The 19,065-nt window shown below is 43.2% G+C and overlaps 1 protein-coding gene across 1 annotated transcript in view; it reads left to right on the top strand.

The window, feature by feature from the left end:
* LOC147016425 (guanine nucleotide-binding protein G(I)/G(S)/G(T) subunit beta-1-like) overlaps nucleotides 1-18,550 on the top strand; it is a 40,998-nt gene extending 22,448 nt beyond the window's left edge. The window contains exons 10-11 of the mRNA XM_085845069.1: nucleotides 13,181-13,397; nucleotides 16,755-18,550. Of these exons, the coding sequence (XP_085701195.1) occupies nucleotides 13,181-13,397; nucleotides 16,755-16,861 (324 nt within the window). The 3' untranslated portion in view covers nucleotides 16,862-18,550. The remainder of the gene's footprint in view (nucleotides 1-13,180; nucleotides 13,398-16,754) is intronic.
* The last annotated feature ends 515 nt before the right edge of the window (nucleotides 18,551-19,065 follow it).

Below are 19,065 nucleotides of genomic sequence, written 5' to 3'. Positions count from 1 at the left end.
ATTGGATCCGGCGGGGCTTGGCGATATACACTGCTCGGCAAATCGCAAACGGCGCGAGCTGCTTAGCGGCTCGTTTCCAAGCAGGTCCCGTCGAGGTGTAAATCCCCGGCATTTCTTTCTGCGCGCATAATTAGGTAAATCGACAATTCGGCAATAGGACCCTGTCGTGCGTGGACAGAATAGCTGGCTGATTTTTGGTGTGATTAAAGATACACCTGTAGCTGGATTTTGGCGTTTATCCGAAAGCTGCGAATAGGTTTGCCCGTTCGGTGGGCGAGCGCGGCCGCCATTGGCTAGAAGCGGTCGCCCGCACCCCGAGCGGGTGGGAAACCTCAACAATATAGATATATATCTCCGTCGATATAGAAGTATTTCGATATCGATATCCTGGTGGGGTCATAACGGCATATCGATATTATTTAAGATAAATAAAAGAAAAATTTTAAAAATGTTTTTATGCAGGCTCCAAAAATATGCAATGGTCCAATGGGCCGTTGCGTATTCATATATGCCGTATACATCATTGACACGGTAATTTTTCAAATTATTCCCACGGGGCTTCCCCCCCACCCCCCCAAATGATGAGAGCGGTTATTTTACTTCCAACTTTAAGTTGTATTAAAAATGATTTGTTTTAAAGTGAGATCAGCATTTGTAATCGGCACAGGTCAGAATCCATCGCCATACCGGTATGACTATCACTGAATGTTGTACCGGTATGATCGCACCGGTATCACTGACTCGGCACAGGATTTCTAAAGCACACTCGATTCATATAAATAATAACCAAGAGGCAATTGCTTTAAAACCAGCCATGAGGGCAAAGAAAAACGCAATTGCTTGTACGGGTGCTCAGATGCTGAGGGTTAAAAGTTAAATCCTTCTGTACTTACTTCCTGGTACGTCTTGTATGTTCCACTGTTACAGGTGTAGCCGAGTCCATCAGCTTTTTAAATCGTGTAGTCCATGTACGGTATTAAAGATTGTGAACACCTTTCTTCGATTTGTTCATTGTTGTATCACAGGTCGGTGTATCTACCCAATGATCTGGTTGTTGGGGAGTTTTGCAGGAAATGATTGAAGAAAAGAAATTAATTTAATTCCATGATGATTTTTCACATGCTGAGGGATCCATTGTATGTTATATAGCTTACAGGTAATGAGTTAATGGGGTAATTACTCTTCATGGTGGGGGGGGGGTGGAGGGAGATGGTTTTGGATCTGGAATGAACAAGGGGGTTTGAAGTGGGGATTGGGAGGTGGAAGGACGACGAGAGGGGTTTGAGATGGAGAAACGAATGGTTGGGTTCAGCCTTCAGGTGAGGTAAGTTTCCCATTTGACCAGCAAAAAGGGCAAGATCATGAAGACTGGAGTGTGTGAGTTACTTTTTGGAAGTTATACGGCGAGGGACCGGCGATGGACGGGTCGCTGGACTTGAAGAAGGGTGGAAAGATGGATTGTTTGACTAAAAGACAAAAGCTGGAGAGTTGTGACTTGTTGATTAGGGACATTACTCAGGGAATGAAATGTGCTGAATTCAATGCCATTTCCCTCCCCCATCCTTCCAAACAACAGGCAGGAACTGGAAGTGTATTCCACATGCAGATTGAAGATGTATCTTATTCAGGGAACGGGAACTCGTTCATAGTTCAAACCAGAATCGCTTTCATCCCGTTATCGCTATCGCAGATCACAAACTCTGCACAGGATTTCTAAAGCACACCCAATTCATGTATAACTGGAAGGGCACTCAGTAGACCGTGTACCTCTGCCGCACAATGCCTGATACAATATAACATATCGGGTCCAATAAATGTATCATTTTTAGCCCCATCTCTCAATGGTGAAGAATCACTTTAAAAATTAAATCTCGTATCCGGATTCAGATCTTCATCAAAATCAAATCAATTCGTCCTCGTCACACACCCAAGCTGTCCACCAAGTTTCATCCACATCCGTTCGCAACTTTTTTGAGATATCCTGCACACAGACAAAAAGGGGTGAAAACATAACCTCCTTCACCTTCGTTGGCTGAGCTAACTACAGTGCCAATTCACCCCACCGACTTAAATCTACCAACTCCTCACCCCTCACCTGTTATCCCCTCTCCTTACCCCTCCCATCATTCCACCTCCGCTCTTCGTACCTCTTCAGTGTAAGCTCCTCCTTTGTTGTCCAAAAGTGTGTGGTGCTCCAACATTTGTGTTCTCCATTCTAACCTATCGTGCCCCCTCCCCCCACCTCACATCCACAAAGCTGCCTCCTTCCCCTGCCCTCTCTCCTCCATCTCATCACTGCACCTCCTCCAATCTTCAAGTGCCTTCTGCCCCCTCTCTTATTACTCCCAACTGTACCTCAACCCAGCACTGCCAAGCCTTTTTCTCCTCCTCATCCGGCCATCTCCCCTGGCTCTTCTGCAATCCCCCACACTCTTTCAACAACTCTCCTTGCCTTCCTCCCCACCCTCTTCCTTAACAGTGTGGACCTCTAACATCTAGGGCTTTCGCTCAAACCTGGCAGGTCTTTCCATACATGTTGCCACTGACAAACCAGACATAATCAACTTAACAGAAACTTTCCTCCTTCAAGATGTCTGACTCCCTTGTATCTCTACCTGGTTACTCCCTCATCCGGTATGACAGACCTGAGCGTCGTCCTGGTGGAAGAGTTGCTCTCTTCATCAAAGACTCTATACCTCACTCTCCACGCACTGCCCTCACTCCCCCCACCAGCAATACCTCTGGCTACGGCTTCCCTTCCACTCCCACCTCATGTTTATATGTGTGTTGTACCGTCCACCAAATGGTGATGACTCATTTTACATCTCCTCCTCCTCCTCCTCCTCCTCCTCCTCCTCCTCCTCCTCCTCCAAAAACATGGGCCAACTTCTATCCTCTCATCCCAACTCTCTTCCTCATATGTGGTGACTTAAATTGTCATCATCCCAGTTGACTGGGTGTGGGTACCTCTCTCACCTGTCATGGCACTTCAGCAAAAGACTTTTGCGACGCATTGGGACTGACTCAATCGGTCATCTTCACGACCTGGATCTCAACCAATGGTACGCCATCTCTTCTGGATCCGATTTTGACCAATTTCCTTGAAAATATCTGTTCTTCCTCTGCACCAATCAGTTCATCTGACCACATGCTTGTCAAAGTAGACATCTCTCTGGCTGTTATTGGCGAACCAACTCGGCGCCGTCGAGTCTGGTATTTCACTCAGGCTGATTGGCAGGGTCTTCAAGCAGCCATCAAACTTCGAGACTGGTGTCCCATCGCTACTTTCTCCAACATCAACTTGTCTTTGGAATTCTTTCAAAGAAACTTGCTCTCCCTCATGCACAGATTTATCTCCTCTCGTCTTCAGTTGTCCGACCCTTCCTCCCGCCCATGGTTCACTGAAGCTTGTGGTGAGGCAGTTGCCCTGAAACAACTTGCCTTTGCCTCATGGAAAGCAAATCCAACTGAGGGTAATCTCAGTTCCTTCCATAAAGCTTGGAACAAGTGTGTGTCTACCCTCAGGAGAGCCAGAAAACAACATCTTTCTAATCTCAAGTCTGAACTCTCAAACCTCTTTCCCCCCTCCAAAAAATGGTGGTGGCCAGTTAAGTCTGTTTCTGGTGTGTGTTCCCCCTCCATCCCTTCCCTTACCTCAAATGGCCACACAGCTGACACTACACATGAAAAGGCTGAATGCCGAAACTCGGTTTTTGCATCTAAATCCTGTGTCCGAAACTGATCGATTTCTGTACCCACCTTACCAGTCGCACCCAGCTGTCCCTGGACTCTGTCCTTTACTTCTTACAAGGTGGAGAGCTTGCTATCAAACCTCGACTCAGATTCTGCAACCGGTCCAGACGGCATCAGCCCACGTGTCCTAAAAACCTGCTCTTCTGCTCTTGCTCTCACCCTCTCTCTGTTCTGTTGAACCTCTCATTTGCTCAAGGTCATCTACCATCTTCTTGGAAATTAGCAAACATTACCACCATGCATAGAAGTGGTATGCCTGGTGTTGGCTTAATGGTTAGGTGGTCGGCTTGGGATCCTAGGATCCTGAGTTCAAATCCCACTTGGCTGTTGAATTAATACCAGGTGGGGTTGACTCTACCTCTCATCCTTCTGAGGTCGGCAAAATGAGTGCCAGATTGCTGGTATCCTGTGTCGGAGTGGCGACCCATCCAGGATTGTGCCCAAATGCCAAGGAGACTGCTCAAGCAGCACCAATGCTCTGTACAGAGTATGATCCCAAAGGAATGGATGGATAAAAAAGGTGCAAAAACAGAATCCTGCAACTGCAGACCAAACAGCCTTCTCCTATTCATCAGCAAGGTCATGGAATCCATCATCACTTCAGACATATCCTTCCTCTTCTCCAATGGTTTGATTTCTGATCATCAATTTGGATTCAGACCATGTCACTCTACCCTGGATATGCTGCTTCTGCTCTCCCAACAATGGATGGAGGTCCTCGATGCCACATATGAAATCAGAGCCATATCCCAAGACGTATCCCATGCTTTCAATATGGTCTGGTATATATATTGGCCCTGCTCACCAAACTCTCTTCCTATGGTATCCAAGGCCATTTCCACTAATGGCTCGCAGACTTCCTCTCCTGTCGCAGCCAACGTGTGGCCCTAAATGAGGTTCTCTCATCCCCTCCTGTCCTGGCTGGAGTTCCTCAAGGCAGCGTTCTGGGCCCTGTTCTTTTTCTGGTTTTCATCAGTGATCTCTCCGACTCTCTGGAAAATCCTCTTGATCTCTTTGCTGATGACTCCATCCTTTGCCGTACCATCTGTCATCACTCAGACCTGCAAGCAGCAGCTTCCTTGCTCTCTGCAGGTCCTGATAAAATCACAAACTGGTCCAACACGTCGAACATGTCTTTCAATCCGGACAAATCTCACACTCACTGTCTATGTATAAATATACTTCTCACTCTCTCACCGCAGGCAGGACGGTGGTCTGTCTTCTCCCATCTCCTCTCTGGCCTTGCCCCCCCCCTTCTCTGTCTGCGATATATCCGCAGGGCGCTCAAGGTCCGCCAGCAACCTCCTTCCGGTAAAACTACCAAAATCACGAATCACTGCCCACCTTCGCACTTTCATTCCCCTTTTTTTTCCCGCCTTTGGAACAAACTCCCACACTCTCTTTAATCCCATTCTTCCCTCCAGGTCTTCAAAACAGCTGTTCACCACCACCTCTTATCTTTCCCCATCCAAATCCTCAATCTTTTCTACCCCCGTTAATCCACCCCAAACCCACCTCCTTCAAATTCCCTGCTTTCCTTCCTGAAAGTGTCTGTGGTGTCCATCTTGTTTTCCCCATGTACCCTGCCCCATCCTCTCTTCCACAGATCTCCTCATGTCTCTGTTCCCCAATGTTTTGTCCTTCCCTCTCCTGCGTCTCTTGTTTCCTGCCCCCTTGTTGTGTGTTCTGTGTGTTAGCTCTCATACGAGCCTCGACAATGTACACAAAAAAGTCGATCTGATTTAAACCCAATGGAGCACATCTTTCACTTGCTGAAGAGGAGACCAAAGTCAGAAACCACCAAAACAAACGACTGAAAATGTTGCAGTGAAGGCTTGGCAAAGCATCTCAAGCGAAGACACCAAGATTTTGCTGATGTCATTGGGTCACAGGCTTGATGCAGTTGATGCATGCAAGGGATATGCAACCAAATACTAACTATTAAACTACTTTCGTTTCCTTTAAGTTGATCCGTTCCAATAATTATGCTTACCTAAAATAGAGGGGACTGAACATAACTACTATTGTTCTACAATGGTAAAACATTTATGCATGAAAATACAAAGAAATATAAGCTGACCACCTGTATTCTTCCCTCGTGGTCTTTTTTTATTTTTATTTTTATTTCATATCCAAATTTTTTGAGTGTACAGCAACAATAACAAATTTGGCTTCACTGCTCCAATACTTATGGAGGGCACTCTACATATATATATATATATATATATATATATATATATATATATATATATATATATATATATATATATATATATATATATATATATATATATATATATATATATATATATATATATATATATATATATATATATATATATTGTTACGGCTGTGAAAATTCGCATTACACCATAAAGGGTCCTCAGGTGAGATATATCGGTAAGTTCATGTGTAGTTAGCCCAAACCCGTTGTATAGAGGGAATATATGTGATCCATTCGGGCTGTGACGCTTCAGTTAGCCGTTTATTCTTTTGCTGTAGTTAATTTGGTGCAGAAACAACAACGAACTTCGCCACAACCAACATCTCAACGATCACGCCGTTCACTACACGACGCCACCTTCCACAACTACGCTACCACATCTTCGCCACTCACCATTCAACGAGCACCGTACGGGTGCGTGCAAGAACAAAAACCAACAACGCTTGTGGGGTTTTCCCGCCTAATTTCTCTGCCTGATGCTTCCGCCTGAATCCCCCCCACCACGCTTGGTGTGAAGGGGAGGGTGCGGCAGCTCGCTCCCGATTGGTTGATGCACGGCGTGAGGCGGTTGGAGTGGGGGCAAGCCCCCCTTCGAGAGCTTTCTGGAAACGCCTCGAAGCGAGGTGGAGACGTAAATGGGGTGGAGCGAAGGGCGGAGCCAGCCCCTACAAAGGGTGGGCGTGAAGAGTCGTGGTTGGTTGGTTGTTCCCTTGTCCCAGTTGGAGGCTGAAGGCTCTTGGTTCGTGCAAGCGATCGACAAAAGGCGCGGACGTGAAGGTCGACGAGAACGTCGTTCCTTTTCCTGTTCCCTTGTTCCTGAAGGGGAATTATGGAGAGTTGCGGTGATCGTCCCTGGTCGGAGGTTCTGTTCGTTCGTCCGAGCTGTCGAGCGGACCACACGAGCGACGCGTGGCACGAGCTCGCGGACCACACCGGAGAAACTCGGAGTTACGGTCGCCAAGGACTCGACGCGCTCAGGGAAGTCGCGACTTCCATTTCTTTTGGGTGTTGTTTAAATGTGTGTGTGTGGCGCCAGTCTGGTCAAGTAGAACTGTTTAAGTGTCGTAATAATTATATTCGGTTTTAACCCTTTCCCTGCTTCCTTTTGACTGTATGGCTGTATATACGTGCTTGTGTGTGTAATAAAGTGCTTGCTTGTTGAACTGTTTCCCCGTCTCGCTGCGTCCTTTTCCCCGTCTCGCTGCGAATTCGCAACAATATATATATATATATATATATATATATATATATATATATATATATATTGATATATATATATATATATTGATATATATATATATATATATATATATATATATATATATATATATATATATATTGATATATATATATTGATATATATATATATTGATATATATATATATTGATATATATATATATATATTGATATATATATATATATATTGATATATATATATATATTGATATATATATATATATATTGATATATATTGATATATATATATTGATATATATATAATATACATAAAGTTTGTGTCTGTGGGTCATAAGCGCTGCCCATTCTTCAGGCCACGCCATCCCCTCTCTCCACTCGCATCACAAGCACCACTCATTCACCCGGCCACAGTTTTCCCTCCAGCCGCTCAGAAATTGCCACCATCTTTTTTCGCTCCACACAGCTCTGAGGATTCATAGCTGCCTCTGATGCACATCTGAGGATTGAACAACGCGTCTTCCATCATTCAATAAAGATACCGTTTTGTGGAAACAAAGGTTCATTTTGATTACCGCTCAAACGAGGTAATGCATGTTTTGTTCACAGCAATCGTGGCAGCGGTCTAATGTATGCACCGTCCATATATAATACATACACTGTCCAGAGGAAAGGAAACTGTGGTCTTTCAACAACAGCAAAAAAAAAAAACTTGGTTTTTGCTCAACTTTTCAAGGCTGGTAAACAAACTGATGGATATGTAATTAACATATGTGAAGGAAATGAACATTAAAATTGACTTGGTCGTGAAATGGCTGTCTGTAATTAATTAATTGGTCAGGAGGCTGCTAAAATTCCTGAAATATTTGTTATGTCCACTTTAAAGAAGTTATGTACACGTCCACTTTAAAGTTATATGGAATGCACATGTCCACGTTCACTCAACATCACCTCTGAGTTTATGTACATTTTACAACAGAGCAAGCGACATTGCCATTACAACAAAAATAGTCATAATTCATATTTGAAGTCTTTAATTTTTACTTTCGAAATCTAAAGATTTCGTAAGTATATTGATGACTTCCGTCCTCTGTTTGTGTGTTTGTTTGTTTGTTTGTGTGTTTGTTTGTAGGCACGATAACTCGAGAACGGAAGAAGCTACCAATGTCAAATTACACCACATGATTCAGGAGGGTGATGGCTAGCGCTGATTAGATTTTGGTCAAAATCAACGTCACAGTGAGGTCAAACATAATTCCGTAAATTCATGTGGAGAAATGGAGTATTTTTGCTTCGCTCGACGTTACGAGTTTGTTTTAACTTCGATTTTAATTTTGTCTTCGGTTTTTGCGATCGCTTAGGACGCTTAAAACTCGGTTGTCGAAATTCTGATAAAAATCGGATGTTTTGGAGACGTTTTAAGATTGTATAAAAAATTTCACTCGACGTGTCACGTGGTGCAGTGCGCTCGAGCAGACGCGTCATTGAGTCACGTAAAGGTTTTGCGTGTGCGCGATGACTGTGTTTTCGATAAAGATGGTGTTTAAAAGTCATTTTTTATCCCAGTTAAGGTTATCGTCGCATGCCTCACTCGCTAAGCCGTCGGATTATGAAAAGATTGTTGGTGGATGGCCGAATATTACGGTTTTGTGACTTTGATAAAATAATATTAAATAATTGCGTGGAGAAATGGAGATTTTTGCTTCGGTCGACGTTACGATTTTTGATGGTTTGGTACAGAATCATCGTAGAAACTTCTGGTTTGCGTCGCTACCTTCTCTGGAGAATAGCTTTTATTAGACAAGGTCAGAGGTCAAGTTGACTATTTCGTAAGTACCACTCTATGACTGCTTGTTTTATTTTTTTTTAAACTGTCTTTTTGTTGGTGTTTTTTTAAAATGTACTGTATGCTTACAGAGATGTGTGGTGTGTTGAATTACCAAGCAGTGAGCGAGCCCTTGCCAAGCCAAGCCAAGCTGTTCCTTTACGATTTTGAATGTCGTGCTTGCTTGAGTGCTTCAGCCATTTGGCGAGCACTCCACATTAAACTTGATAACCGAACGCACCCCAGATTAATTTCATGGCAATGAGGACAAACATCTATACAATGACTTATTTCGTCCATATTGATGAATTTGTCCCTCAGAGGGCAGATTTTGACATGATACTTGGCAAGTTAGAGGTGACTAGGCAAGTTCGAGGTTGATAGGAATCGAAAGCGGGTTTGTTACTTACGAAATCTAAAGATTTCGAAAGTATATTGATGACTTCCGTTTCTGTTTGTTTGTTATCTTGCCAAAACGAAGTTTTTGCAAGATATGTTGGTCAGCTTGTATGTTTTTTTTTTTTTGTTTTTTTTCTGTAATCACTTATAAAAAATTCTGCAGAGACAGTTATCATTGGAATTTTTTGTAACTTCGCATATCAGAGGCCTATAGAGGTCCCTTTCAGCGCATAAAATTTTGAAGGTCAAGGTCACTTTGTCGCAAATCGGGGGAATCGACGAAACCCTTATTTTTTGAGTAATTTTGATCGGATTGTCTTCAAACTTCATGGGAATATAGTTCATGGTCTGGCGCTCAGCTGATTAATTTTTGGTGGCGATTGGCCTTGACCTTCATGGTTAGCGCCGAAGGTCAAACATATTTGACCCCAAGGTCAAATTTTCAAGTTTTAGGAACCATATTGTGTAGTACCTCAAATTGAACACCTCGATGAGTGCTTTCGAGATATGTCAAGCTTGAGACATTACGACGTCATTTGGTGACGTTATGAGGCAAACGCATATTTTTCATGGTTACTCTGTAGAACGATTCTCATCGGAATCTCTCGTAGGCAGATATTCCTCAAGGAGTCGCTCCTGGTGGATAGCAGCTCTGTTCACGTCAGTGTGACCTTAAAGAAGTCACACGTGGTCACCTTTTGGCAAGATACGGGTCACCCTGCGGGTGACATTGGTTTATTACTTACGAAATCTAAAGATTTCGTAAGTATATTGATGCCTTCCGTTTCTGTTTGTTTGTTTGTAGGCACGATAACTCGAGAACGGAAGAAGCTACCAATGTCAAATTGCACCACGTGATTCAGGAAGCTGATGGCTAGTGCTGATTAGATTTTGGTCAAAGGTCAGTGAGGTCAAACATCCAAAAAATGATAACTCAAGAACGGAAGAAGCTACCAATGTCAAATTGCACCATGTGATTCAGGAAGCTGATGGCTAGTGCTGATTAGATTTTGGTCAAAATCGGTCAAAGGTCAAGGTCAGTGAGGTCAAACATCCAAAAAATGATAACTCAAGAACGGAAGAATCTTCCAATGTCAAATTACACCACGTGATTCAGGAGGGTAGTGGCTAGCGTTGATTAGATTTTGGTCAAAATCGGTCAAAGGTCAAGGTCACAGTGAGGTCAAACATCCAAAAAATGATAACTCGAGAACGGAAGAAGCTACCAATGTCAAATTACACCACGTGATTCAGGAGGGTGGTGGCTCGCGCTGATTAGATTTTGGTCAAAATCGGTCAAAGGTCCAGGTCACAGTGAGGTCAAACATCCAAAACATTCGATTTTTGATGGTTTGGTACAGACTCATCGTAGAAACTTTTGGTTTGCGCCGCTACCTTCTCCAGAGACAGCTTTTATTAGACAAGGGCAGAGGTCAAGTTGCCGATTTCGTAAGTACCAGTCTATGACTGCTTGTTTTTTGTTTGTGTGTTTGTTTGCGTGTTTGTGTGTTTGTTTGTAGGCACGATAATTCGAGAACGGAAGAAGCTACCAATGTCAAATTACACCACGTGATTCAGGAGGGTGATGGCTCGCGCTTATTAGATTTTGGTCAAAATCGGTCAACGGCCAAGGTCACAGTGAGGTCAAACATTCGATTTTTGATTGTTTTGTACAGAATCATCGTAGAAACTTATGGTTTTTGTCGCTACCTTCTCTCGAGACAGCTTTTCTGAGACAAGGTCAGAGGTCAAGTTGACGATTTCGTAAGTACCAGTCTATGACTGCTTGTTTTCATTATTTATTTTTCCCAAACGTGGTTTAAAAACCCTACAGAAATTCCTTTGTGGGAGGAGGCAGGGGAAGGGTTGGGGTGGTCGTTTGAAGGGACTGCGGTGGGAGGGGGTGGGGTGAGAGGAGGGACCCGGCATTTCTCAGCAATGCCGGTTACCCCTGCGAGTGGATGTATGCATATATATATATATATATATATATATATATGTATATATATATATATATATATATATATTTGAGTGTGTGTGTGTGTGTGTGTATGTATATATATATATATATATATATATGTGTGTGTGTGTATATATATATATATATATATATATATATATATATATATATATATATATATATATATATATATATATATATATATATATATATATATATATATATATATATATATATATATATATATATATATATATATATATATATATTTACACACACACAACTGCTTCATTTCCGATGGATGTTGAACTGAAGTTTCAGGCTCGGTGCTCTCATGGTTCGAGCATCCACTCCAAGTTTGGGAGGTTGGCGCTTCAAAACCCGGCCGAGTCATACCAAAGACTTTAAAAATGGTCTATGCCGCTTCCTTGCTTTTGACGTTCAGCATTTAAAACGAGAGAGCACAGACAATCCCCATCAGTTGGCATTGGGAGGAGAAAATTCCTCCTGAGGAAATGCCCCACTGAGTGCGGTGAGAAAAGTGGTTCTCGTGTTATGACTTCACTGGTACCTAGAGTATCCTGGGAAGTGAATGCACATCCCTCAAGGTTTGTGTGTGTGTGTGTGTGTGTGTCTGTTCGCTGCATTACGAGCCTAAAACTTGTATTAAAAAAAGAAGAAGTAGTATTTGTGATTTGAGTGCGTGTTGGTGATAATGCACCTCTTCATGAAAGGCACCCTGGAGTCTCCAATGGGCAATGCACTTCATGCCTCGCCCTGCATGTGAAACACCGGGATTACAGTTTATAGCTGAGTCAGGATTCAAAATCATGCTGGGCAACTCTGAGGTGAGTATGTATACCTCTAGAACATAGGTTATTCTCCTCCTCCTGTAATAGGGCTAGTTCTACATACTGTAGATGAGAAACATAATTTCGTAAGAAAGTTTTGTTTGTTTGTTTATGCATGCATTGTATAATGAACCCTGCAATTAAATTAATGCTGAAGTGTATTGCAAAGTGAAGGAAAGGTAGCATGTATATTAGCACAAGTAGCACCAGAACAGGGAAATGGACCCACGTTGATCAGCTCTGATACTTAAGTCGATCTGTGCATTCAAGTAATAAACTTAAATATTTAATCAAACTTGACACATTTGTTATTTATTTGTACTTGTAAGTTGGACTGTTGGTGCTTGCCAGAAGTTTTATTAGCAAAATGAAACTCCCTTTTTATTTATTTATTTTTTAAAGAAGCATTTCCTCGATTTTTTTTTTTTTTTTTTTTTCTTTTTTTGGTCCTTCAACCCAACTGTTGGTGTCCCAGCCCCCAATCTCTGTTTACTGTTCCTTGTGTTCCATTTCATCCTGATCCATTCATTGTTCTTCCGCGAGCCTCGACCCTGCATGCGACAAAGAGGTTTATGCCATTGCAGTTGTAACAAATTTGTTAAAAACTGTTTTGTCAGGTCGGAGAAACTGACCATATTGAGAGTTTGCGACACAGAAATAATTGTTCATCATAAACCATCATTGTCGTGTCGTTCACTCGTGCAGTTCAAGAAAACCTGATTGTTAAGTTGGGTTGTCATGTTGCGTCGTGGTAAACTGTGGACATAACGACACCCCGAGCCATGAAACGTTCACAACTTGCCTTGAGCACATTGACAATCTGTCCAGACCATGAGCAACATGGTATACATGAAATTGAGTGCAGAATAAATTACCTTCAGTGATGATTCGGCCAAATTGAGCGTGAAATAGCACTGTGCGGTGTTGAAACGTTGTGACTAACTCTTCTTCTTGTTTTGCTTCTTCACCCCAGTTCTTCCCGTCTGGGCAAGCGTTTGCCAGCGGCTCGGACGATGCCACGTGCCGTCTCTTCGACCTTCGCTCTGATCAAGAACTGATTTCGTTCCAGCACGATGCCATCGTATGCGGCGTCACATCCGTCGCGTTCTCACGATCTGGCCGCCTGCTCCTTGCAGGCTATGATGATTTCAACTGCAACGTATGGGACTCTCTCAAGGGAGAACGTGCAGGTGGATGCATGGCCGCAATCTTTGGCCCCCTTTATTTTGAGGTTCTACTCGTATAAAGCTTGTTGAGGCAAACGTACACAGACATAATTTATATCATCGGTCTCGATATTGATAAGGAAGGAATCGTGGGTTTTGAAAGTTGTAATACGATCTAATTTGTTTGGTTCTGTTGCATATGCTATCTATCATTTATTGGATGCGTGGCTGTGCCGCTGATGCTGTGCCCCTCTACCAGTACACTGGTACTCGTTTTGCCGACCTCGGAAGGATGACAGGCTGTCAACCCCACCTGGTGTTAATTCAGTGGCAAACAGGGCACGAACTCAGTACCCTAACCACTAAGCCAACACCAGACTTGTATCCGTTTGGTGTCTTACTCGCATGTGTGCAATTCACCCATTAACAAACAAAATGCAACATGCCCACCAAAATTGGGACGGGAGGAGGCTCCTGGGGATCAAAGAGAATTCGGTGGCAAAATTAAAACCAACGAACCTATACCATGCATGACCATCTTTGAAGTTGGGAACATTTTGGCTCATATTTTCAAACATGTTGGTGAGAAAACGGTACAAGTCACTACAACGTAAATCCAATTTTGTACCAGCAGTTTTCCTTTGTACAAGATGTTTTTCTTTCCTGCCAGCCAAAGTGGTCCCGTTTATTTTGGTCTGCTTCCCATCCTGTACACTTTTTAAAGAAATGTTTTTTTAGTCCCATGATCTGTGGCTTCTGTCATTCCAAAATCCAATCGCTCAACCTGACATTGCGATCGGTGGATTTGAGCCCGAAGGCCTCACACTCCTTTGAAGGGCTTTGCACACTCGGCGATTGCAGTTTGTGAACCCATTTGTTTCGCTCCGGAGCCCACAAAAATGAAACCAAGGGGAGTCTGGTTTCAATCCCAGGCTGAGAGATGTTTTCTGAGCTGAACACGACCTCCAGACTTGTCAGTTTGAAGTACCGTGGAACCCTGACATTCATGGATTTGACATTCGCGGACCTCACTTATTAGCGGTTCATAAAATGTGACCTGCTTCTATGTTCGCGGCCCTGTGCTCTGTGTATTCGCAGTTTTATTTGTTTTATTTTTTTTTTAAACAAATTCAGGACTAGTCTCCTATATCCACTGCTGCTGATATTAATTCAGACTGGGAATTCTTCCACAGAAACCTGCTCTCTTGTTTACAGATTCATCCCATCTCATCTTCAGTTATGTTTCCCATCCTCCCTCTATTGGTACTCCGAATCCTGTGGTGAGGCAGTTTCTTTAAAACAACTTGCCTTCTCGTCCTGGAAGGCAAATCCGACCGAAGGAAACCTCAGATCATTCCACAAAGCCCACAAGTGTTTCCTTTTTTTTCTTTTTTCAATTGGAAATCGCCCCAAACAAGGCATGAAGCGATTCTAGGTAAGGGGCTAAGAACGAAACAGAAAAAGAGGAAAAACTGGCAAAACCTTCATTTTGTCCTGAAACGAGGAAACCCCTTCACAGGACCACTGTGCAGAAGGGGGTAACTCAGGAGAACCAGAAAACAACATCTGTCCAATCTCAAGAATGAGCTTTCAAACTTGTCTCCCTCCTCTCAAACCTGGTTGCTGGCACCTTGTCAAGTCTGTATCTGTTGTCTGCTCCCCTTATATTATATCCCTCACTTCAAATGGCACCACAACCGACTCCGCTTGTGAGAAGGCCGAATGCCTTAATTCGGTATTTGCTTCAAAATCTTGTGTTTCTAACCCCTCCCTCTCTGTACCCATCCTTCCCAGTCATACCCAATTGCTCCTGAATTCTGTCTTTTGCACCTGAAAAGGTGGAAAAGTTTCTGGAAACCCTCGACTTTGATTCTGAAACTGTATCGGACGGCATCCACTCGCGTGTCCTAAAAACGTGCGCTGCTGCTCTTGCGCTTCCTCTCTCTGCCCTTTTTACCCTGTCATTTACCCTAGGTCACCTTCCATCTGCTTGGAAATAAGCCATCATCACAGCATTACATAAACAGGTGCAAAAACGAACTACAGACCAATTAGCTTGCTTCCAATCAGCAGCAATGTTGTGCAATCCATCATCACAGCTGACATAAAATCATTCCTTTTTTCCAACAGCCTCATCTCAGATCAATTTCGATTCAGACCTGGTCACTCAATCTTGGACATGCAACTTCTACTCTCCAAACAATGGATGGAGGCCCTCAATATCAGACGTGAGATCAGGATCGTCTCTCTGGACATATCTCGAGCTTTTGATACAGTCTGGCATCCTGCCTTGCTTTCCAAGCTATCTGCTTATGGAATCCAAAGCCAACTCCACTCTTGAATCACTGACTTCCTCCACTCACAGCCAACGTGTTGCATTCAACGGCATCATTTCATCTCCTTTCCCTGTCAAGGCTGGAGTACCCAAAGGCAATGTTCTAGGCCCCATCTTATTCCTAATCTTCATCAATGATCTCACTGACTCCCTGGAAAATCCTTCTTCGCTTTGCTGATGATTCCACTCTCTGCTGTTGCATCTCTCATCCTTCTGACAATCAGGCAGCAGCCTCTTTCCACTCCTCAGACCTTGACAAAATCACAAACTGGTCAAACATTTGGAACATGTCTTTCAAGCCTGAGAAATCCCACACACTATCTGTCTCTCTGTCTCTCTGTCTCTCTGTCTCTCTGTCTCTCTGTCTCTCTGTCTCTCTGTCTCTCTGTCTCTCTGTCTCTCTGTCTCTCCCCCCCCTCCCTCCCCGAAGGAACCGTACTGCAAATCATCCCATCTACTTTCTCCCTCCACCCAGCATGTTGAGGTTTCCCCTTTCTCCTGCCCCTTTGTTACGTTGTGTCTTGATTTGTTCTGCTGTAGCTGTTCCATGAGCCTAGACAATGTTTAAAAAAATAAAATAGTAACTGTCCCCCCTTTTCCTCATTGAAACAATGAGCGGATTTGACTTTGCGGCATTTTTCAGCAACATATCCCCCGCGCATGTCGGGGTCTTGCTGTACTTTGTATTCGATCGGAAGAGTATCTGCACCATTTGACCTCCATTATACACACCACTTGTGTGGGATTAATTGTTTTGTTTTTCTGTTGTGTTGTGAACCTGAAGGTAAGCCATTTTGCGGTGTAGTTGCAAATGTGAGCGATTTGATTGGGCACCTTGCTGAAAGTAGAAATTGGCTGTAGACAACTATTTGTCCATTTTCTAAACCGCCTTTCGAATGCCAACACACAATCATGATTTGTTAATGAGCTCAAGTGATTGGTTTCTTGAAGCAAATTTGTTTTTTTTCATTTAGTTGACTTGTTTAGTCATCCTCTCTTTCTCAAGCATCTCATTCTTCAATCCCCTTTCCTCTCTCTTCCTCTAGGTCTGCTGGCTGGTCATGATAACCGTGTGAGCTGCCTGGGTGTGACTGAGGATGGCATGGCTGTGGCCACTGGTTCCTGGGATAGCTTCTTGAAGATCTGGAACTAGCATTCTTTTCCCCTCACCCTTTATCCACCTTGGACCTCCCTCCCTCCCTCCCTCCCTCCTCCCCTAACTATACTTTTCCACCTTTGCTCTGCTTTATTCTCAAATCCCACCCCCCAACCACTATCCCTGTTGTTTAAATCTCACTTAAATCTGCCTCTGTCCTCCAACATCTGCTGCCCCCCCCCAAACTGTTGAATGTCAAGTTAGTCTGATTACCAGTCCTAATCAGCCTGACTTGCACATACATTTCCACCATTCCGATCGGCCTCACACACACTTTTTCTCTTGACTCGCGCTTACCTTTCCACCTGGCTCATTGGCCTGACTTGTTCTTACTTTTCCACCTGTTTTTACTGGATCGGCACGTGTTTACCTTTCCACCTGCCCAGCATCCCAACACACACCTATCTTTCCACCTGCCCATTGGCTTGATGTCCTCTTACCTTTCTACCTGTTCCATAGGCCCAGCGTGCGCTTGCTTTTCCATCTGGCCCATCAGTCCAACGTACGCACGAAACCACACGGCCCAATGGCCTCACGTACGCAATGAACACCTGCTCCCCCTTTTGACTCATCACTCTCAACCCTTACCCCTGTGCCCTTTGGCCCAATGATTCCTTTTGGCCTCTTTCTCCCTCTCTCTATCCCACTACAGAGATATATATATATATATATATATATATATATATATATATATATATATATATATATATATATATATATATATATATATATATATATATATATATATATATATATATATATATGTAATCTCCCTTGGTCCCTCTTCCTCTCTTGATCTCTGCTTCTCTCACTCTGCATGTTGCTGTTTTGTCCCACCTTTTTGAATTAGTTTTCCTTTATTGGTGGTATTTTAAAAAGAAATGCTTTTTTAACAGGATATGAATTCTTTTTTCTTTTTTTTAACTTTCAAAAAAATGGTTCTTATCTGTTTTTCCTCAAGCTTCCTCTTCTTCCCACATTTTACCTTTTCCCCCTTTTGCGTGACAAATGTCTGTGTGAATCTCGTGATTTTTAAGCGCTTCCCCCCCCTGCCCCCCTTCCCTCGTATAAAAGGCGTTTTTTTTTCCCCGAATGTTTTACTCCTTATCAGTCACCTTCACTCACCCTCACCTTCACTCCCTCATTCCCTGTGGTAGCTTTTGATCGTTTGTAGATATACACCACTGTTCTGAAGCCTTAATAATGCTGATTATAATAATAACAATAATGCTAATTAAACATGCTCCTTGATGGGTTGTGCTGTTGGGTTAGATGAGTTTTAGACGAGGGGTGTTCCAGAAAAAAAAAATGCCGTCTTAATCTTGTAAGTTTTGTGAAGTATATATAGTGTCTCTTTAACTGTTATGCTGTCTCTCTCTCTTCCACTGGTGCTGGGTTATTTACCAGAACTCCATTCCAGTAACTTGAGGGTTCCTGGTTCAAATCCAGCTCCTACACGTTTTACTTGCTTTGGTGATTGGACTATAACCAGACACCTTCGTGTCCAACAGGCACAGCCCAAACATTGCCTGGGATAAGCACTCGAACCATCTCTCTGAACGACCAGTGGGTGAAATCACGAAATGCATTTTATCAGGGTGGGACGGGAGGTGAGGGACATGCTGTTTGAATGCTATTAAATGTCGGTTTTGAGACTTTAAATAAAGCTCATGGCTGTGGAATGGATACTTGGTTTGATCGATCGTGCTGTGGAAGCGAGAGTGTCGAGAGATGCACCCGGTGGTTTGCTGGTGAGACTAGCAGGAGCTTTGCATAGTGGATTGCATGCCAGATCTTCTTTTCAGAAGCATTTCGTATCGTGTTAGAGTTGAGTTGAAATTTGTGTTCAAAAGTTTCCTTATTTACTCAAAGTATTTTATTTTATCAATAGGGCTTTTTGGTTTAAATAAATAAAAGCTCATGGAGGAGCTTGTGGATGAATTTATTTCAGGACAAAGACATTGGTCAATGTCAGTGTGATTTTTGCATCAATTACAAGGATGTTAGTAGTCAATGGACAAACGTTTGCTCGATGGGATTAGTACCTTTCCTCCTCCTCTTCCCTTTATAAGGTGTGAGGTCCGATGGCACCAAGCTTCTGCCCTGCCTTAATCACGATACTCATCCACCCCTCACTGTCCTCGGCCAACTCCACTCTCCAACCACCCCTACCTTACAGATATCCCTCCTTACACAATCCT

The sequence above is a fragment of the Eptatretus burgeri genome, chromosome 11 (assembly GCF_056783735.1).
Source record: "Eptatretus burgeri isolate ZD-2024b chromosome 11, Ebu_testis_v1, whole genome shotgun sequence".
In the NCBI taxonomy this organism is placed as follows: Eukaryota; Metazoa; Chordata; class Myxini; order Myxiniformes; family Myxinidae; genus Eptatretus; species Eptatretus burgeri.
Note: the sequence above shows the minus strand (reverse complement) of the source record. Positions and strands in the feature narration are given on the sequence as shown.